Source organism: Leptidea sinapis, chromosome 2 (assembly GCF_905404315.1).
Source record: "Leptidea sinapis chromosome 2, ilLepSina1.1, whole genome shotgun sequence".
In the NCBI taxonomy this organism is placed as follows: Eukaryota; Metazoa; Arthropoda; class Insecta; order Lepidoptera; family Pieridae; genus Leptidea; species Leptidea sinapis.
This window is the reverse complement of record NC_066266.1, coordinates 25341656-25364723: the sequence shown is the minus strand read 5'-3', so window position 1 is coordinate 25364723 and position 23068 is coordinate 25341656. Positions and strand designations below refer to the sequence as shown.

The following is a 23068-nucleotide window of genomic DNA, read 5'->3' as shown; positions in this document are numbered from 1 at the left end:
TTACCTAATATTTATATTCAATATATTTTATCATAAGTAAATAGAATTTAATGAAAGATATAAATTTGTAAACAAAAGTTTCAAATTAATTAAGTATATCTTCCTGGCTTCAAAAGTCCCATTGCTAGAGTATAACGCTCACGTGGTACCGTTAAAAATAGTACAAATGCAGCATTCGCAATAATTTTCCCCTTGATTACACACATATTAGTATCACGGTGAACGTGCACGAAAATGCGTGAAATAGTGCATTTGCAAGCTGGACAATGCGGCAATCAAATCGGATCTAAAGTATGTAAAATATTTGTTGATTTATTTTTAATCTGTGACCTATATTGTGTGAGAAAATAGATATTCTATTTATAAATCGTTACGCTCCAACTGATAGAGTCGCGAACTTTTGCAAGTTATTGAACCTATTTATTGCATTCGCGAATGGGTATAAATTATAAAATACTTACTAATTTTTATAATAATTCGTTTTTAAGTAACATAATAAATACAAAGCTAGTTACTAAATGGGAAAAGGGTTGTCGTCGTTGTAATAATATTACTAAACTCTGTTATTCTATCAACGTAGGTGCTTATAAATATATATTTGCGAATGTTTTCACTCATTAGCTTTATATGCTCAGGTTGCGTAACACTCTATTTTTGACTGCCAAACAAAAGTCTCCGGTTTGATACACGTTAGTGTATAATGTCTTCAATAAAAAGCCCGAGTTATATTCTTCCAACGTAATAGTAGTTTGATCATTTAATATTAAATGTACAAAATAAAATACATTGCAATGAATGTTATGAGCCGTTCAAGATATAAAAAAAAACACTATGTACTTACATAAAAATAAAGAAAAAAGGTTACTTTAGAAAAAAGTTTTTATTTAAAGTCTATTGTTCATACTTCGTCGACTACCTATTTCATTGTGGTAGTAATGAGCTTTTAATGTAAGTAGTAAATAGCGGTAATAAATTCCTTTGTTCATTGTTACGGTATTTTAATGTAAGGGGCATCTTACATATGCTGGTTGCGCTGTGTAAGTAATGAGTGATAATAATAATGTTGGCAATGGATCCCCGATTCGATAATTGGCGGAATATCTACAGTATTTTACGTCCTAAAATTGCTTCAATAATGGGGAGACCGTCCAGAAAATTAGTGATATAAGAAAATCAGGGGATAAGTGGGTACAGTAGGGTGCAGTAGGTTGTTTTACCTACATACAAGATAGTGGTTCACTTTGATTATTTCTGTAGCCTGGTGCTAATAGGGCCAATATCAATAATCATTGTTTTCTTAGCGGCTTAAGTATACTGCAGCCCTTTTATCATTTTTTTTACTTAACTGTATGAAAGCGCACACTACATTGGCCTTTTTTACATAGTAACTTTTGAAAGGTTGTTAATACACTTACACCCTTTTAGCACAAAAAAATATCTTACTTTTACAATAAACTGGCATTAAAATCTCGTTACATACAAAAACATACTTTGGCCCTTTTAGCACCAGGCCACAGATTTTATGATATACAGAATCATATAAGCATATATTAGTGCGCTGTGATTTATAAATATCGACTAAAATCGCCCCAGATTTTGAACTTTATACGAAACTCCAACTAAAATATGACTAAAAATTACAAAAAGTCTCTCATACGGTGGTTCCCAATATACTATATACAAATAGAGATAAATTACTACCTTCTACTGTCAGTAATTAGCTGTCAATAATCTGAAGCTGTCCCACTATACCCGATAAGTCATTCTTATCGCCTTATACTGGGACGGGTGAATTGCAATTTCCATACAACATTTAATTGCTGGTAAGCTATACCATCTCAGCGATAGTTACGATTTTAGGTCACAACCGGAGATAGACTGAAAATTGGGAACGGTCGTAACAGAGCTTGCCACACTATGAGAGATAGCTCATAGACTATAGAGGTTTGCAAGGTTGAAGTGAGGTATTTTAATCTCTGCTCAAAACGTAATTAGCGATATTTATACAAGAGGGGGCAAACGGGCAAGAGGCTCTCGTGTGAGTAGCCCATACTAGGGGTCAATAAATTTTTGCCGGCCTTTAAGTTGGAAGTATGAGTTAAAGGTCCCAAAGTCCTATCGGTTCGAGAAAAATGCAGCCGGTAATTGAATCCAAAAGATGGTTGCGAAAGGTTAGAAGTTTCTCAGAAAACGAATGATAGACGTCAACATGATTAGGATGGAATTTCGTATTTTTGTCTAAAGTCGGGTGGTGGAATTGGGCTATGGTATCAATCCTAACAATTCCATTGAGCTCTTCACATGTTATTATATACGTATAGAAGATGCAAATACAATTAAGCGACGTTTCTATGCAACAACAAGTGATCACGGATTTCGTATTGAGTGGTATTGAGGCGCCATATTGAATACGGCCTAAGCCATTTTTTGCTTATTTCGCAGGTTCAAGTTTATCATTGTAGGCTTTGTATCTACCTATACTTTAACAGATTATAATTGACCAAGCAAAAATCTTACTTAAAGTTAGCCGGGGCTTAATAGTCGCTCCTGCTATTCATAATGGGCTACTGATTCGATTGTAGGTATATAGCTGAAAATTGTAGTCTTAACAGAAATCACCGTCTTCTGTCGGTACCCGCGTGCCAAACAGTAGTTCGCCCTGATTGTGATCTATTTACAGACAACATGACAACATGACAAACAACAGACTTGAGTTATAGGTTCAGTTGCTGCTCCAACTTTGTGAGTCCTCGCATAATAGTATCTAGCAATAGCAATGTAATTGGTGTTGTAACCGTTTTAATTAAAATAAAAAGAATATAGGAGATTAATGGTTTTTGACTGGACCTGCGCAGGCCACCTAAAATTGTATAATGTCATATTATGTAGGCAAAGCAATTTTTTTATTTTATGAACTAAAATGAGGAGATCCATCACCAATGTCACCGTTATAGCCCAAATGATTGCGAAACTCAAGTGGCAGTGGGCAGGGCACATAGTTCGATGGACAGATGGCCGGTGGGGCAGTAAAGTTCTCGAATGGCGAACATGTACCGGAAGAAGCAGTGTTAGTAGGCACCCCACAGATGGACAGAAGATCTGATCAAGATGACCGGAAAACGTTGAATGAGGGCAGTGCAGAGGCGTGAAGATCTTTGTGGGACGACTTTGTCCTGCAGTCAATTCAGCAATCAGTCTTCTGGCTAAGGATAATGATCTAAAAGATGAGCTGGTTTCTTAACAGTTTGTCTCCCCATGTCACAGTCTCTACAAACATATTATATTGATATTTCAGTTTTGGGAGATAATTTCGGACGAACATGGGATAGACCCCACCGGAAAGTATTGCGGTGACAGCGACCTTCAGCTGGATAAAGTGCAAGTGTACTACAACGAAGCCGCTGATGGTACGTAATACGGCCCAATAGGAGTCAGTTCAATAAACTATATTACTTTTTGAACGCTTCGATATCGGTCTTTGCAAATTTGAACTGTCCAAAGAGCATGTAAATTAATTGACTCTTGTTATGATGACCTTTGACGTCATAGTGCACCAAGAGTTCCAAAATGGCATTTAAATGCTATTTAATGTAAGTATTAAATACAACCAGTTAAAATATTATTATACCGTACAATTTAGTCAGATTATTTAATTGTTAGAAATAAATATATTTTTAAAATACAATTTATACAAATTGAAATTTATTTACTTCTCGTCCATTGAAGACCTGTATAGCCGAGTGGTTAGCGATCCTACCTACTAAGCTAGAGGTCCCGGGTTCGAATCCCGGTAGGTGTAAGCATTTATATGATGAATATGGATGTTTGTTTCCGAGTCATGGATGTTTAAATGTATTTATGTATGTTTATATGAATTTACGTATGTTTAAGTAAGTATATTGTATTAAATATATCATTGTCTTGTAACCCATAACACAGGCTATATATGCTTAACTTGGGGCAAGTTAATTTGTGTGAAAAGTGTGTCAATATTATATTAATATTATATTATTATTATTATTGGTTGTATGGTTCAGTAGAAATATTATGAGTTACACGAGGCTTGGTAGCTGAAGTATGGTACAAATGGTTTCCGCCCTTTTTTAATAACGTATCTCTAGTGACGGATACATTGCTATCACCGGTACAGCCGTACCCAATATACTATGTACAGATAGGGATAAATTACTTCCATCTTCTGTCAGTAATTAGCTGTCAATAATCTGAAGCTGTCCCAATATACCCGATAAGTCATTCTAGTCGCCTTATATTGGGATGCGTGAATTGCAATTTCCATACAAACTTCTATCGCTGGTAAGCTATACGTCGTCCCATTAACAGACGGATAAGGTGAGTTACCGTCGATGACTTTATTGGGACAGAAAAGTCATCGATAGTTATGATTTTTATCTCAAGTAAGAGATAGACTGAATATTCGGAACGGCCGTTAATTACAACATTTTATCTATGCATAGTTACGTCCAATATAGTTATAATCCAATGCTGTATGTCGACAGGTTATTGAAATGTAAGTAAGCGTAAAAGGATAGATTTGTCTACCTCTAGTAAGTTAAACTGATATAGATAGGTAATTGAAAACAGCCGTAAGTTGAGAAAGTAACGTCATGTTGTCGAAGTAGCGTGGCGGTGTGCGGTCACATCCATATCAATTAATGTCACTTTATTCATTTATTTCAAAGATGACACTTATGAAACACGGACGAGTAAAAAAGAAGGACTCCACGTCGTGATATTTGCAAGTGAAGCACCGTTATGCTAGTGTGTGTGCGGCTACGGGGGACCCTAGTTACACAAATAAAATTTGAAATACAAAATTTTATGAACGATCCGATTGGATTCGAACCCACGACCTCTGGCGTTCCGTGCCGGTGCAGGCGGGTTTCGAACCCGCATCGTTCATAAAATGTTGTTTTTCACATTTTACAGTGTTTGCTAGTTGATACATCTACCCGTTACTGACATTTTTATGTTTAATCTCTTCTTTTCTAACTTATAATATACTTACTGACATATCATTGTTTTTATATCACAGCAACCTATTTCTGCCGTGAAGCATTACTGTGTTTCGGTCTGAAGGGCGCCTGAAATTACTGGGCAAATGAGACTTAACATCTTATATCTCAAAGTGACGAGCGCAATTGTAGTGCCGCTCTGAATTTTTGGGGTTTTTCAAGAATCCTGAGCGGCACTGCATTGTAACGGGCAGGGCGTATCAATTACCATCAGCTGAACGTCCTGCCCGTCTCGTCCCTTATTCGAACAACCATCGCTTCCCTCGCACATATCTTGCAGTGCCATAATATAATATACCATATAAAATGCCATAGTATTTCAACTTTTTGCCGAAAGAAAGGTCTGTGTAAAATAAAATTAAAGTCCAATAATTTGTATTTATTATAATAGATTGTTTCACTAGCTTTCAGACAAATTCACTGAAATCACCGTAACTATAAGCATTCTTTTGCTACACGTAAAATAATAGGCATAGATACACTTCGGCACGCGCGAATTCGCGCTCTAAAATCGCCCGGTAAACAAGCGACATAAAAAACTCAAAGCAAAACGTCTTGCACCCGGGAACTCAACTAAAAAAAATCTAACAGATTTGTGTGATAGCCAAATTTTACGAAATTTGGGTTACCTACTCCCGAATGTATATCCAGTTAAATTTTCTCACAGTAAATACTCCAGCCATTCCCTTTAATATGATGTTAAGAATTTCTATAATCACTAAACACTTGTTGATCCAATTATGCCTGATTGCAATCATAAATCTAATAATACGATTAATTTACTAAACATCAAGAAAGCCCATTTGCCTACTTTTTTGTAATTTTATTTATTTATAAAACAGTATAAAAAAGGGATTCGTGGTTTTATGAAACCACGGTAAAAGTGAAACTGTTATCACATTATAGACATTTAACTAAAAATTTTTGGAATAATATTCCATTAAGGGTATAAAAATATGTAGTATAAACCATCTAGGATAATTTTCGCATCGAATGGTGGTAGTTTCACGTCGATACGATCAGTGGTTAAGGCGTGATTGAGCCTCAAACAAAGACCATTTTCATTATATATATTTAAAAGATATAGGTACACATACACACATATATTAGACTTTATTCAAATAAAACAAATATTATCTATTATTAACTATATTATTTACAATACTATGGTTACATTAGATTAAAACTATCAGTACGGGGAACCGTACCAAGAATACTGGCAGCATTTCCGCGTTGGATAGCTAGGCTGATCCGTTGACAAACGTTTAGAACTAACGTTATGTTATTAACGAAATTTCTCAAATATTCATATACGATAATGCGCGTGCAGTACAATGATTCTTTTCGCATATTGATGGGATTGCCTCGGGTATGTTTGCTGAATCAAGGGTGCCTGATTTTTATGCTGTGATGAGAAAAAGAGTTGCTTCCTTCTGGGATAGACTCCGCAAATGTCAGAATCGCATTCTCCAAACGGTTTGTGACGGGATGCCTAGCAATATGTTTTCATATTGGCTATCTCTGTATCAAAACAAAAATAGTAAATAAATGACGGTGCCATGACCAAGACTCCTGGGAAGAGCTTTATTAACCTTTCCAGATAGTTTATAAGTTTTGTGTATATTTTACTTTTTATCTTTATATAATGTATTAAAATATCATTAAACCTATTTGTTTTATCATACGCATACTGGGTAATTTTGCTTTTTAAAAACTTATTATTATTATTAACGTTAGCTTATCACAGATTTTCTAAGAGTAAGACTTTTTTAGGTTGGTTTTTATACAACTCTTGCTGATTTTTGGTGTTTGCCTGATTAATTAGTTGTACGTCATTGAAAACCTTTGATAATTCACTTTCACTTTTTGTTTCGTAAACATATTTTTATTCTATTATTTAAAATATATGCAGGTAGTCGCTATGTTCCACGGGCTGTTCTGGTTGATCTGGAACCTGGGACCATGGACGCAATACGATCATCAACCTATGGAGAACTCTTCAGACCTGATAACTTTGTTTTTGGACAAAGTGGAGCAGGTAAAGACCAGATGTTCATATTTTTTAATAAGAATTACACGTGTGTTACTTGGTACAAAGATTATTGGTAGATACAAATTTATATTAACGCTTCCATTAGATCTACGATGGTTCGTCAGGGTTGCTATCGACTAGTTTCGGACCATTCGGAAGTATTTCATCAGGTGTGTGTGCAGTTACTTCGCGGTGATTTCCCGTCTCAATCTGGGGATTTGCACTTGCAGTGTGCGGCTTGATAAGATGGGGTGCACCGGCGATGGTAACCAGCACAGAAGAACTAAAACTATTATTTCACTATTGCTGTTCACGGGTGCACAAAATGTACTCACAGTCATCAGCACTATGGGTTTAATTCCAAGATGCGTCTAACAGCACGGGATTCCAGCAGTTGGCAGAGACCAACCCTTGTTTCTTTTAAAATTAGGTCATCGGTTGATTTTGATGGCTTCCAAGAGCTCGCAAGACACTGAGTTCTTGTCGCGGGCCAATAATTTTACCTTATCGAACCTAATATAATGTGAGGTGTCGGAGTTGAGTGTATGCTCACTCACTGCTAAGGTGCTCTACGGAAGCCTTCCGTATTCGGAGGTTGTCTAAGTACATCCTTAGTAATCAAAATGCCAATCAAAATTAAACTTAAACAATATGAGACATGGTATACGATATTCAACCTTACAGCCCATAGCACTAAGTCGAAATTTCCTTGTAATGATGTGTTCTATGTGTCGAATTTTCTAGATAATTTATTGAAGTAGGCGTTATTTTGCAGAAATCTATAATTATCCAAATGTTTTGAGTTTCCTTGAGTGTTAATTCCGCCAATATTCGTCTTCAAACAATTCGAAACGTGTTTCGCCTCTACACCAGGTATACTCACGAGATATTGCCTCGCCAAACTCTGGCACGAGACTCAAGTCTTGAGAGTCTAGAAACATTTTGGGAATTTTCTAGATATAATGTTTTCCGTATTTATTAGAAACCATATTTCAAACAATTCATTTTTTATAACATGTTTAATCCCGTAATGTTTGCTTATTGCATCTTCAGGTAACAATTGGGCTAAAGGCCACTATACCGAAGGTGCTGAATTGGTTGAAGCCGTTATGGACGTCGTGAGGAAGGAGGCAGAACCATGTGACTGCTTACAAGGTATTATTGAAATTAATTTTATTTCATTCTTAATTTAGAAGTTGGTACTAATGGGAGGCTCCTCTGCACAGGATGCCAGCTAGATTATGTGTACCACAACGGCGCAATTTCTGCCGTGAAGCAGTAATGTATAAGCATTACTGTGTTTCGTTCTGAAGGGCGCCGTAGCGAGTGAAATTACTGAGCAAATGAGACTTAACATCTTATGTCTCCATGTGTCGAGCACAGTTGTAGTGCCGCTCAGAATTTTTGGGGTATTTCAAGAATCCTGAGCGGCACTGCATTGTAATGGGCGGGGCATATCAGTTACCATCAGCTGGATGTACTGCTCGTCTCTTACCTTACAAAAGTTGCACTTCAAATTATCTTCAATTGTTCGTATACCCAGTTATAATTACTATATATTCATCCATTAATGCAGGTTAAGCCTTACTGCCGGTTAATTGAGTGAGTTATCCAGCCTAGCGTAACTTATTATTAAAATATTCACATGAAATCTGCAGAGATTTGTGATGATTGACAGATGACGGCTATAATCTTGTAAAAAATCGGAGATAGCTAAAATACCCTACGTTTTAAGCAACTGTTCGCTTTCAAACTTAGCCAGATTATTCGTCGCCAATCGCCATACTGTAATTACTACTATTTCAAACTTATGTCAAATGATTGCGCGTTTCATATTTAAATAAATTTAAATTTTTACTAAGGCAGTCAGTCCCACCTCTTATTACGTAATATTTACTTCCGCTTTGAGTTTGAGTGTTGGGGCCCTCAACCACATCACGTGTTTACAAATTGCGCCCTTACCTACGGCTAGCAAATATTTTTATTCGAAAAAGTACATGGAATCACTTATTGAACGTCTAAAACTTCTACCCAAACGAAAATTTACGCTTCAGACCTGAGAGGAACGGGCGCAAGAAACAAAGAACAATATAATTTTGTAATCAATGATGATAGGAATACAATTTCAGGGTTTCAGCTTACCCATTCCTTGGGAGGGGGTACTGGCTCCGGTTTAGGTACCCTGCTGCTCAGCAAACTACGTGAGGAATATCCGGACCGGATTGTGAACACATTCAGTGTGATGCCTTCACCAAAGGTACGTTACCACCATGCCGTACGTACAATGTCGACATTAACGGCCGTTTTCAATAACTTTTCTTTCCTAAAAATTAGATTAGACAAATCTATCATATTACGCTTACTTACATTTCAACAACCTATCGACATAAAACATTGTACTAACAGACGTTTTCAATAACCTAACTTATCCTTAGTTTAACTTACTAGAGGTAGACAGATATATATATATATATATATACCTATTGACAGATAGCATTGGACTATAACTATATTGGACATACTTATCTATATATAGATAAGATCTTGGCAGCAATGTATCCGTAAGTTAAAATAAGGATAGATATGTTATTGAAAACGGGCGTATAACTATATTGGACATAACTATAGATAGATAAGATCTTGTCACTAAACGTTGACAGCGCGGTATCCGTAACTAGAGATACGTTATTGAAAACAGCCGTAGATGAACACAATGGTAGACCTACTACTTAACCATAAGCAAAACAAACGATAACATTCAATTAAAACTTTTTAACTTAATATTTTTATATTTACGAGGAAGTGTACCAAGAATATTGACAGCATATCCGCGTTCGATAACAAGGCTGATCCGTTGACCGAAATACCTGCCAGCGCTTGGGTTTCCAGTAGCCCTATTGAGGCGCGTAGATAGTACTTTGCACATTCTCAGCGCCTCTGGACCAATTTCTCGACATCAAACGACTTAAAGATGAACAGCGCCAACTGACGTAACTTGGACATTAGAAGGAGCCAGAGTGTCGACGCAAGTCCCGTCCCACACCATCGCCCCTCCCGGTGTCCAAGTATTACCGTACCTACCATAAGCATAAAAAAAACTCTAAAAATTAAAGTTAATTTGACGCAGGCGTGGTCGCTAACTATAGGCCTTATGAGAAAGCTCATGGTCGCTTAGTCGGCTAATTGAGAAGGCTATGCACTTTCCCTGTGATCGGATCAGAAATGAGGAGATCCGTAGGAGAAAATGTCACCGACGTAACCCGAATAAATGCGCTGCTAAAGTGGCAGTGGGCAGGGCACATAGCTCAACGGATAAATAGCTTTTGGGACAGTAAGTCCTCGAATGACGACAAGTACCGGAAGTCGAAGACACAGTGTTGGTAGGCCCCCCACAAGATGGATTGATGATCTGGTCAAGATCGCCGGAATATATTGGATGAGGGCAGAACAGGATCGATCGTCGTGGAAATCTTTGGGGAGGCCTTTGTCCAACAATCGACGTCTTCCGGCTGAAATGATTATGGTGGATTGAAATTTTTAAACAAAAAAAAAATATTGATTAAGGCGTTACTTTGCGGAAATCCATAATTATACAAATGATTTGAGTTTTCTTTAGTGTTAATTCCGCCAATATTTGGGAGAGAGACTGAGTCTCGTGCCAGTGTCTCTGTTCATTTACACAAAATGTAAATATTCAAAAATTATGTAATGAATATAATATGACCATTTAAAATTGAATAAATAATACAAAACTTGCGGATAACAAAGTGTAAAAAAAGTAACTTAACTTATTTCTCAGGCGGCCATTTGCATTACTTTCGACGCTTAAACCATCAAAAAAATGACTTAAATTACTTGGTAGTAAAAAAATCCTGTTGAATAGTAAATCACATATAATTATGTATGTATAGTATGGCAAATATATCTATGCAACTTGAAACGATAATAGCAACGACAGCCTAGAAGGTGTCGTTAAGATTATCGTAAAAATGACGTTGTCAAATTCGTATATTCGTCTCGGACATTTTGAACTAAGAGTAGGATTAGGACCGATAATATCGAAAAATGTTTCGTTCGTTCAATCATCGTTTCGACATTGAATACGATGTAACTAAGAGTAGGATTCGACACGACTTATGCCACGATACATCAAATATCGATTTTAGGAGTAGGCGCCCAGGTGTCTAGTGCGCCGTCGTTACTTACAGGTTGTTCCGAACTAATATTATGGAAAATTGATTGATTTAAATGAATTATCCCTAAAATTGCTTTACTCACGCGACGTTGTTCGCAGGTTCATCTAGTTTCGTCAAATGATTTTCGTCTGCTTTTGACTCACTTTAGCTATGTTTAAGATTCATTTAACTTTGAATATTTTTTATACACTTTTGATAAACTTTTAAATGACAGGGAACAACTTGGCACACGTCCGATCGCCTCAACGGTCCGAAGGAAAGTGGGGGAATACCTAGTTAGGTTGAAATCGCGTTTTCCGCGAACATGATATATAATACATATAAATGTTTAGGTTTCAGATACTGTGGTTGAACCTTACAACGCGACCTTGTCGGTGCATCAGCTGGTTGAAAATACCGACGAGACGTTTTGCATCGACAATGAAGCTCTCTACGACATCTGCTTTAGAACACTACGACTATCTTCGCCGACCTATGGCGATCTGAATCATTTGGTCTCAGTGAGTTTCACGCTCTCTAATATTTACAACAACCATCTTTACCAACCTATGGCGATCTGAATCATTTGGTCTCAGTGAGTTTCACGCTCTCTAATATTTACAACAACCATCTTTACCAACCTATGGCGATCTGAATCATTTGGTCTCAGTGAGTTTCACGCTCTCTAATATTTACAACAACCATCTTTACCAACCTATGGCGATCTGAATCATTTGGTCTCAGTGAGTTTCACGCTCTCTAATATTTACTACATCTATCTTTACTAACCTATGGAGATCTGAATCATTTGGGTCTCAGTGAGTATCACGCTCTCTAATATTTACTACAGCTATCTTTAATAACCTATGGCGATCTGAATCATTTGGGTCTCAGTGAGTATCACGCTCTCTAATATTTACTACAGCTATCTTTAATAACCTATGGAGATCTGAATCATTTGGGTCTCAGTGAGTTTCACGCTCTCTAATATTTACTACATCTATCTTTACTAACCTATGGAGATCTGAATCATTTGGGTCTCAGTGAGTATCACGCTCTCTAATATTTACTACAGCTATCTTTAATAACCTATGGAGATCTGAATCATTTGGTCTCACTAAGTATCATTATTATGAAGTTGTATCGGGCCTGCGAAATTCGACCGCATATAATAAGGTACAATTGTTTTTGAATTTTATGAACATTATTTTTAATTTGATTGAGAAATAGACAGCTCCTGAGAACTGCATAAAATAATTCTTGTATTATACTCAAAATACTAGGATGAGATATAGTTTTATAATAATCAAGTAAATGCTTCTCTTTCGTTAAGAATAGAGCTGAAATGTTGAAAAATAACGCATTATTAACTCTGAAATGCTTACTTTTAATTTTGTTTATGGTGTTTATAGAAAAGCGCGATTTTATTAAAATAACGATTGTTTTTCCAGCTCACAATGTCTGGAGTGACAACTTGTCTTCGGTTCCCTGGTCAACTGAACGCTGATCTCCGAAAGCTGGCAGTCAACATGGTACCCTTTCCGAGGCTCCACTTCTTTATGCCAGGTTTGATAACCATGAATATCCCACCACGCTGATAATTGGAACTCCCTAACCACTCGTTTCGCAAGAAACTTTTTTTTTATGGAAAAAGGACGACAAACGATCTTAAGGGTCACCTAGTGTTCAGTGATCACCCCCACCCACATTCTCTTGCAACACCAGAGGAATCACAGGAGCGTTGCCGGCCTTAAAGGAAGGTGTACGCGCATTTTTGAAGGTACCCATGTCGTATCGCCCCGGAAATACCGCACAAGGTAGCTCATTCGACAGCTTTATTGGACGTGGAAGAAAGCTCCTTGAAAACCGCACTGTGGAGGACCGTCACTCATCCAGATAGTGGGGATTATATCCTAACTTGCGTGGCATGTCGTGCGAAGGTGGAATTCGGCGGCAGGAATCATGTTAAACAGCTCTTCGAAACACTCCCCGTGATAAATGCGGTAGAACACACACAATGAAGCGACGTCTCTACGCAACGCCAAGTGATCCAGCCGTTCACAGAGCACTGCGTCCCCGACAGTTCCAGCTGCTCTGCGTTGCACGAGGTCAAATGGATCGAGCTGATACTGGGATACTGATCTTATATGTCTTGTTCAACCCTCAGGTTGACGTACAAGACATACAGGATTTATCAACGATACATCACTCGAAGGTTGGCGCAGTGGAATGAGCGCTCGCACGGAACGTGAGAGGTTGCGGGTTCGAGTCCCGTATCGTACATTAATTTTGTTTTCAAATTTAATTTATGAAATTAATCCCAGAAGTGTGGGTTATCACTTTAAAGAAAAATAACTAATCTTTATTCTGTCAATAGTACTATGAACTGTGTTATGTACATACATTCACCAGTGGGAGGCTCCTTCGCACAGGATGCCGGTTAGTTTATGGGTACCACAACGACGCCTATTTCTGCCATGAAGCAGTAATGCGAAAGCATTATTGTATTTCGATCTGGGTGCCGTAGCTAGTAAAATTACTGGGCAAATGAGACTTGACATCTTATCTCTCAAGGTGACGAGCGCAATAGTAGTGCTGCTCAGAATTTTTGGATTTTTCAGAATCCTGAGCGGCACTGCATTGTAATGGGTAGGGCGTATCAATGACCATCAGCTGAACGTCCTGCTCGTCTCGTCCCTTTTTTCGTAAACAAAATACATACCACTATAGGATTCTACTTCGATTATTTACTGGTTACGCAAATACAAACACACAAAAAAATACGATCTTTGTGTTGTATAGTCAGCTTAAGGTTTCTATACAAATGAAAATTCCCAGAAACTGGGACGATATAAAAATAGCGAAACACGGACGAGTAAAAAAATAAGGGCTCCGTGTCACCTAACATAACAGTGTACCACCAAAACAAGCCGGTAAACGTGTAAATATATAGCCCCACGCATACACTTACACTAATACAAGCCGATCGGCCGCCATTATGAGTTTTGCCATCGTCTGTGACAGATCAGTTTGCGTCGCAATAAAATATTTTAAAAATGCCGTCGAGCGTTGTGAAATAGTGTAAAAACAATAATATAAAAGTATTTGTGGATATATGATTATCGAAGGGAGAAAAAATTGTGTAACTGGTATAAACCGTAACCGCACGCACACTAGCATAAATGCACACTAGCATAAATAAACTGTTCTTACTAGTCCGTGCAATTATAATGGAAATTTATTGCAGGATTCGCTCCATTGACAGCGCGAAACAGTCAAGGTTACAGAGCGTTAACTGTTCCCGAACTGACGCAACAGGTAACTTCTATTGGGATACATTCCTTAAGTTAAATAAAAAGGATTGAGTGGTTTTATGAAACAACGGTAAAAGTGAAACTTTTTTTCACATTATAGACATTTAACTAAAAATTTTTGGAATATTATTCCATTAAGGGTATAAAAACTGCTTTATCAATCTTAAAATTGGAAAATTGGAGTGATAATGGGAAATAATAAAAGTAGATTAAGTCACCAACTAATATTTTTATTGAATATGTCTTAGCCCTGGTTAAAAATATGTATGTACAGTTTACATGGTGACTGATTCCCAATACTTTTCAATCAATATTTTTAATCGGGGAGAGTACGACATACATAATACTTAACAATTCTTTATATTATATACACATATTAAAAACAAACAAAATAGCGTGAAGCACTGGCACAAATGGTCTATACACTACACGGTCAGCTTCTGCGAACTATAGGCGCCGCGACTTGCACAGACGAAACAGTTTGAGGCTATGTAATAAAAGCTTCACTTTAATAAAAATTAAATTAAATACTAAATTTTTACTATAATTTTAGTAAACCCAACGTTTCAAGACATTTTCAAAATGACAACTATGACAAATACTATCTTGATTCATTTCATCTGCAGTCCCCCAGAAAACGAGGTCTGGAAAGGTCTTGAAATGTCGGGTTAACTAAAATAATTATAAAAATGTAACTTTTACGCAAAAATCTAATGAAGAAACACAGTTACAATTACACGCGTTTTAATCATTTAAAAAGTGTTTTATTTAAATGTGTAACACTCGCTCTAATCAAAGAAAATACTTTATGAAACAATAATTTTTTCCAAACTTTCGTCGCCTCTATGCATTGTGTGGAAGAAATACGTTGTCTGCATAATGAACAAGTGAGTGTTTATTTGGAGCTGGTACAGGATCTATACATTTACCTTACCGGACGTTTCGTCGTCCAAGATTCGCCTTCTTAACATTCGCCTTCAACACCTCATCTCGAATGCATCAATCCTTTGCATTTCTGGGCTCAAATTGTCCACGTCTCCACTCCATATAGGAATATAGGGAAAACCAGTGCTCTTATCAGCCTAGTCTTAATTATAATACCAATTCCTTTTATCTTCCAGATGTTCAGTCCAGTCAATATGATGGCTGCCTGCGATCCTCGACACGGCCGCTATTTGACTGTGGCCGCCATATTCCGTGGTCGAATGTCTATGAAGGAGGTCGACGAACAAATGCTGGCCATTCAGGATAAAAATTCAGGGTAAGATAATCATATCCTATCTATATATATAAAAATGAATTGCTGTTCGTTAGTCTCGCTAGAACTCGAGAACGGCTGGACGGATTTGGCTAATTTTGGTCTTGAATTATTTGTGAAAGTCCAGAGAAGGTTTAAAAGGTGAATAAAATTGAAAATGCTCGGAATTAAATAAAAACAACGATTTTGATTTTTCTTTGATGTGTCCCCCGTCGTTCAGAAATCAATTTATTAAAATAATAGTTTAAAATGAATAACTAATTAGAATTTTGGAATCTTTCTCAGGAGGTAAAACATAAACTTAATTTTAGGTAACTGTAGTAGTAAGATTAACTATAGTTGTTAACTATTAATCAGATTATTTTTATGTAGATTGATAAATCTTACGTTTTGTCCAAAAATAAAATTTCTGAACCTAACAGACTGTATCAAAACTGTGTGTGTCTATCAATATCAAATTGAAACCTTATAAATAGCCAGTATTTCAGGAAAACTCTGTTTAGTAAGTAAGGAATATGTGTGTATTAAATCGAAAATAATAATAAAATTTCATTCGTACCGAACATTTTTTTTATTTGTTTTTATAAAAAAGGATTCCTTTTGTTTGTTTTAAGTGTATTTTATACAAAAGTTTAGGTATTTTATTTATCCATTGAGGCAGTACGAAATCTGTCCGGTCAGCTAGTAATTAATAAAATTTTAATGTATTCAAAATGGACAGTTGTGTTGTGTTTTCTGCTGCCGCACATTTTCTAATAGCTTATTTGAGAAGAAGGAAACTGTCAAGATTTAGGAAAAGACCAAAACGCTTGGGGATAAGAAACATAATAAACTTTTTGTTTGGTAGACTACTGAAACTATTATTAATACCTTTTACTGTTGTAGTTTTTCTGAGATATGCATTAATTTAAGAGAAAATAAGACGTGTGGCACTCGGGGACTGCCGCGGTAAAGCTATTGCAGAGCATTTTTTATCAACTTATGCAATTATAATAATTTATTTATTTTATTTATGCAGTATTTTTTTTTGATAAAATTAATTTAAAAAAAGCAAACCGGAAGTAAGTAAAATTTTACTTGCAAGATTTGATTACAGACAGACAACGGGACAGGTGTAATAATAAAAAAAATAAAGAAATTAAAAAAAATCAAGACGTCCCAGGCTCGAACCTGGGACCTTCTGCACAAAAAGCATACGTATAACCGTTGTTCCACGGCAACTGTAATGACCGTGGCGAAATATCTATATAGATCTAGTAAGTAAGTGTTAGGTTATTTTCGTTACGGAATTTCTGGCTTCGGACTCCACGATCAAGGCCCGCGATAGAAGCTATGCAATAGCTTAAAAACACCAATTTTCTCAGATAAGTATAAGGAAATAAAATGTTGGCCGTGACTTCCTGAATGACCTGTAGTAAGTTTCATTTTAAAGAAATATGAAGCACGCAAGTAACTGACAATAACATGATTTTCTCTATACATAAAATAATTCAATGTTTTTTTTTTTTTCACTTAAATTAATGCATATCTCAGAAAAACTACGTCAGTAAAAGGTGTTTACGTAATAGTTTCAGCAGTCTATCAAACAAAAAATCTGTTCGATTCCTTGACCTTCAAATTGACCTCACCCTAAGTCCACGATTTCGAGATATGGAACCAGTGCGTCAAACTCAAAAGTCGAAGTCAAAGTTTTTATTTGCATAAACATGTTACATAATATTATTAAGTACATGTTTGCCACATTTATGACGTGCAAATTTTATAAAATACATTTCTAAATCATTAGTTACAATAATATAAATTTAACAAAAGATTAGTAGCAATATTATATAGTATATAGTCAAGTTTCTACTAAGGTATATTTTCAATTTAGATGAGAAATTTCTATTTGACGATGCCTCTCTTATTGTTTTTGGGATGTGATTATAGATTTTTATGCACATACACAAACACTCGCAATCAACATGGAAATATATAATGTCAGGATTTGAAACATTATAAAACCGTACATAATTTCATACGTATATCCACTGCTTATAAGTGTTCATGATACCAGCTAACTATGAGTATGCCTTTCTAAGTACACAGTATTAGTTCCACTTCTCTGCTTTATACACTTCTTCAATATCTCATATTTAAGATATGAATTTTCCAACAACATTAGCTTCCGTCCGTCCATGGCAAATGATTAATGCTAACTGAACTGAACGGCGGCGGAGGGCCCGGAGGGGACGGTTCGCGCGCACGTAGGGCAGAGTAGCCGCATCGCTCCGCACCGCATTAAATTCGCATCGGATCGTTTCGCAATCGCGTTCGCGTTGATTCACCCACGTAGGACACCGCGTTACACAACTTGTAGAAATCGCGCTCGCGAGCCAATACCAAACAATCCGGGGTATCTTTGAGGGCGTCTCATTCACCAACAGCCGACGGTTATTAGCCATTATTAGCAAAGTTTAACAGTAAATGTGGCACGACAACGGCACACCTTTTTATTTATTTACGACGACGCACGACGATTTATTTATTTATTTAATTCAGAGAGATCTCCATATATATTAGTAAATGTATTAGTAACAATATCTCTTATGTACTACGCTAGTATTATTAGTAGAGTATATTTATAAACCTAGAGCTAACTGTATCCAGTGTTTCTGGAAGAAACAGTCAGCTCTGGCAGCATTCATCTTTAGGATGCTGTTACTGCTAACACGAAGACGCTGCAACATGGAAACCGCTTTTTTGCGCATTATGGCATGGAAACCATCCACAGATGCCTCAGCAAACATTCCAATAGCGCTACAACGCCATGGTAGCCCCAACAGCCTCCTAAACGCATTATTATATGTGATACGTAGAAGGCTATTAGATGCCGCATTTTGCGATTACGCCAACGACATCGTGTTGGAGCGCAGCGGTGACCAATCCTTAATCTAATATTATTATTATTTAATTAATTACGTGATGTCAAATTTACTTGCAGATATTTTGTGGAATGGATCCCGAACAATGTGAAAGTAGCTGTTTGCGACGTGCCGCCACGTGGTCTCAAAATGGCCGCCACATTCGTCGGAAACTCAACAGCTATTCAAGAAATCTTCAAGCGAATTTCTGAGCAGTTCACTGTTATGTTCAGAAGGAAGGTTAGCTTTTGTATCAGAATAACTGACTTCCCAATTGCTCTCGTCACTTTGAGACTTAAGATTTTACCAGTGGTCCTCCCCCTTTGCACAGGAAGCCGGCTAGATTATGGGTACCACAACGGCGCCTACTTCTGCCGTGAAGCAGTAATATCTAAACATTATTGTGTTTCGGTCTGAAAGGCGCCGTAGCTAGTGAAATTACTGGGCAAATGAGACTTAACATCTTATGTCTCAAGGTGACGAGCGCAATTGTAGTGCCGCTCAGAATTTTTGGGTTTTTCAGAAAGGTAGGGCGTTTCAATTACCATCAGCTGAACGTCCTGCTCGTCTGATCACTTATTTTCATAAAAAAAGACATAAGATGTTAAATCTCATTAGCCCAGTAATATCACTAGCTACGGCGCCCTTCAGACCGAAACACATATATATATTGCACTTTACTGATTGGTGGAGGATAAAGGCACAACTGTGTTATTTATTCCTGCCTCTGAAATCCACCTTCGCACGACACGCCACTAATAAGGATCTCCTCCCGACCATCTGGTATACCGACGACCTGTATAGCCGAGTGGCTAGCGATCCCACCTACTAAGCTAGAGGTCCCCGGTTCGAATCCCTGTAGGTGCAAGCATTTATATGATAAATATGGATGTTGGTTTTCGAGTCACGGATGTTTATATGTATTTATGTATGTTTAAGTAAGTATCGTTGTCTTGCAACCCATAACATAGGCTATATGCCTAATTTGGAGCAAGGGCCGCCGAATTCCACCTTCGCACGACACGCCACAAGTTAGGATATCATCCCCACCATCTGGATGTGTGGCGGTCCTCCACAGTGCGGTTTACAAGGAGCTTTCTTCCACGTACTACAAAGCTGTGGAATGAACTTCCTTGTGCGGTGTTTCCGGGACGATACGACATGGGTACCTTCAAAAAAATCGCGTACACCTTCCTTAAAGGCCGGCAACGCTCCTGTGATTCCTCTGGTGTTGCAAGAGATTGTGGGCGGCGGTGATCACTTAACAACAGGTGACCCGTACGCTCGTTCCTCCCGTGTCCTCCTATTCCATAAAAAAAAGATAATTTGTGTAAAAAGTGTGTCAATATTATCTGGTTGCGTGTCGTCCTCAGAGTGGTTTTCAAGGAAATTTCTTCCACGTTCAACCAAGCAATTTGGGGATGATACGACATGGGTACCTTAAAAAATCGCGGTTACACCTTCCTGAAAGGCCGTTAACGCTCCTGAAATTCCTCTGGTGTTGCAAGAAAAAGACTCATATGCTCATTTGTATTCCTTTACCTTAAAAAACATCCGTTGTTAGGCGGTCCTCCACAGTTTACTCAGTCAAATCTTGGTCAGCTAGTTTTTTTTAAGATATTTAGTCAAATCTTCTGTCACAGGCTTTCCTACATTGGTACACTGGCGAGGGTATGGATGAAATGGAATTTACTGAAGCAGAGAGCAACATGAACGATCTCATATCGGAGTACCAACAATATGAGGTTAGTAACTATCTGTTATATGTAGAACCACCGACCTCTAATATATACCACTGGACTGACGGCTGTTAAAGTGCTTTTGTGCCTGTTTGATTCGCCATTTTGGCGCTGTTGGCCATGTTACATGTAGCGAGAGTTTGCGGTACTAAAACTAGTGATGACAACCTCAGCAAACATCGATAGTTGGTGGAAAACTATTTACAAAAAAATGTGTATTTTATTAAGTTGATTCTTGAAGATTTTATATCTAACACGGAAAACGAACGAAATTAATTTAAAATGCAAAAATACTTCAGAATATTGTACGTCTAGATAGAGCCTCTTGCTTTTAGACAACGTCAGTCACTTTGTTTTGGTGTGCTTGCGCTGCTGAAAATAGAGGCTAACAGTTCACCTCTATTTTTCCGACGTATTCACTGTCACAGTATATCTAGACGTATAAATTATCTAACGGCCATTTTCAATAACCTATCTATCCTTAGTTGAACTTACTAGAGGTAGACAAATCTATCCTTTTACGCTTATTTATATATCAATAACCTATCGACAGATAGCATTAGATTAAAACAAATAATATAACTGTATTGGACATAACTATGGATAGATAAGATCTTGTCATTAAACGGTGATAGCAATATATCCGTAACTAGAGAAACGTTATTGAAAACGGCTGTAAGCCGAGAACCTCAATACACCCGAGTAGAGGAATCGAATATTCCTTAGACTACATTTACGAAGAGAATTAACATAATAAAGTAAATCTTAAATATCAACTATTAAAAAAGAACGAGGAGATCTATTTGAAGCCTTATTGACAGCATTTCAAAAAAAAAATTATCGAGTACTGCAGTCTATCAACATATTCGATATCCAAATAAGAAAACTAAAGAAAGAACACAATAGAAATGGATTTTCATATAAGTTTTCCGCCCACGTATTTCTAAATCAGTAGTAATATCAGTCATATAAATACTAGCGGTGGGCGATTATGAGATATACTAATGAAATCATTCGATTATAAAAATGTCTCGCGATATCTCGATCCAATCGATAAATCCAAGCTAAGTAGGTACTCAACTAAATAATTTCATAAGTACCAATTGTCTTTATTATTAAAAACACCATAAAGGTAATATTTAATAATACTAATCATTTCAATTAATTTCTAAAAATCACAAATCCAGTGGACTTCGAGTCTCTCTATTTCTAGTTTTATTGCAACAGGATACTAATTAGTAACGTCATTCGATTATTAAAATAAGTTTGTTACTTATTGTATAATCGATTATAAATATTAGCAATATAATTCGATTATAGCAATCATTCTTAATCGCCCACCGCTGATAAATACGAATGCAATCTAAGCGAAAAAAAAAACTCCGTACATTCATTCATGTGATGTGTAGATTTCAAGCTCGTGGTTAACATTAACATACGGTATTTTTTAGGAAGTTGGGGTAGAAGAAGAATTCGATGAACAGGAAGAAGTAATGGCTGAAGAAGAGTATCCTGAGGATGGTTAGGTTCACCAGATACGATAATGTTCATAGAATGGTGCTAACTGCTAGCCTATAAACTGACAGTTGACAGGGATAAGTGACATTGACAAGAAATCCAAAATTGGTAGTAAATAGTAATAGAATATCATAATTCACAACTTCGAAATTACCTTTCCTTTTTTGTTTTCGTATCAATTAATGAGTTAAAAACTCTAATAATAGAATTTAAATTGCAAACTAAAACATATTTGGATATAGTTTATTTTGAATTAAAAATTTAGATGGAACATCATTTATCTGTTGAAATATGAGGATAATTGCTTATCATATTAAATAATGTTATGGTTAACAATTATTTTTGTTTTATTTATGATTCCATTACGCCGGGAACCTAGAAAAAAAAATTAAATAATATCATCGATAGAAAATAATATTGCGTTGTATACAATAGTATAATGTTCCATAAGGGCACGGTAATTTTTTTACGAACATTGATAGTTTTTATATTATTGGTAGTTATATTGGGTATTATAATCTTTTTGATTTGAAGCAGTCTTATTTACTGTATACTACGATATTCATCGTATCGATAACAACATTGTGACTGCACAACACTATGAAACAAATATGTAGCATATTTTTCTAACAAATGGCTATTATATGAGTTTCATTTATTTACATGAAAGTGTTACAAAATAAATTCAAATTCCAATATTTTATAAAAATAGCTCTAAACGCTCAATGGCAAATTCCCGTCTTCATCGGATTTCTCACTGCTACAGCCTTTACAGCCAGAAGCAACGCAATCCATGTAATTTCTCATTAAATACCTTTTTACAAACGAACAATATAAACAAAATACAGTTTTTTCGCTATAACACAGTATTTAAATCACACACGCAATGGTCACCAGATCAAAATTAAATAAAAAGGCTTCAAGTTAATGTTTTGTATTTCAAGATAGACAAGATGAGATATAAGTGTCTCTTTTCAGTGCATTGCGTTTCGCGTAAGTTAGAAAAGTCACGCCATGATAAGTGCTCTGTGCTCTGAGATTGCCAGTAACAATAATAATTAATAATAAAAAACAAGATAGCGAATTGGGCGCGACG

The 23068-nt window shown here is 36.6% G+C and overlaps 1 protein-coding gene across 1 annotated transcript; it reads left to right on the top strand.

Annotated features, from left to right (window-relative positions):
• Positions 1 to 25: 25 nt before the first annotated feature.
• On the top strand, positions 26 to 22309 carry LOC126974958 (tubulin beta chain-like). The gene is made up of 12 exons (XM_050822726.1): positions 26 to 291; positions 3296 to 3407; positions 6946 to 7071; positions 8119 to 8220; positions 9195 to 9322; positions 11594 to 11761; positions 12692 to 12806; positions 14488 to 14558; positions 15676 to 15815; positions 18796 to 18955; positions 20359 to 20460; positions 21906 to 22309. The coding sequence occupies exons 1-12, from the start codon at positions 235 to 237 to the stop codon at positions 21978 to 21980; spliced, it is 1356 nt and encodes a 451-aa protein (XP_050678683.1). The 5' UTR covers positions 26 to 234; the 3' UTR covers positions 21981 to 22309.
• The last annotated feature ends 759 nt before the right edge of the window (positions 22310 to 23068 follow it).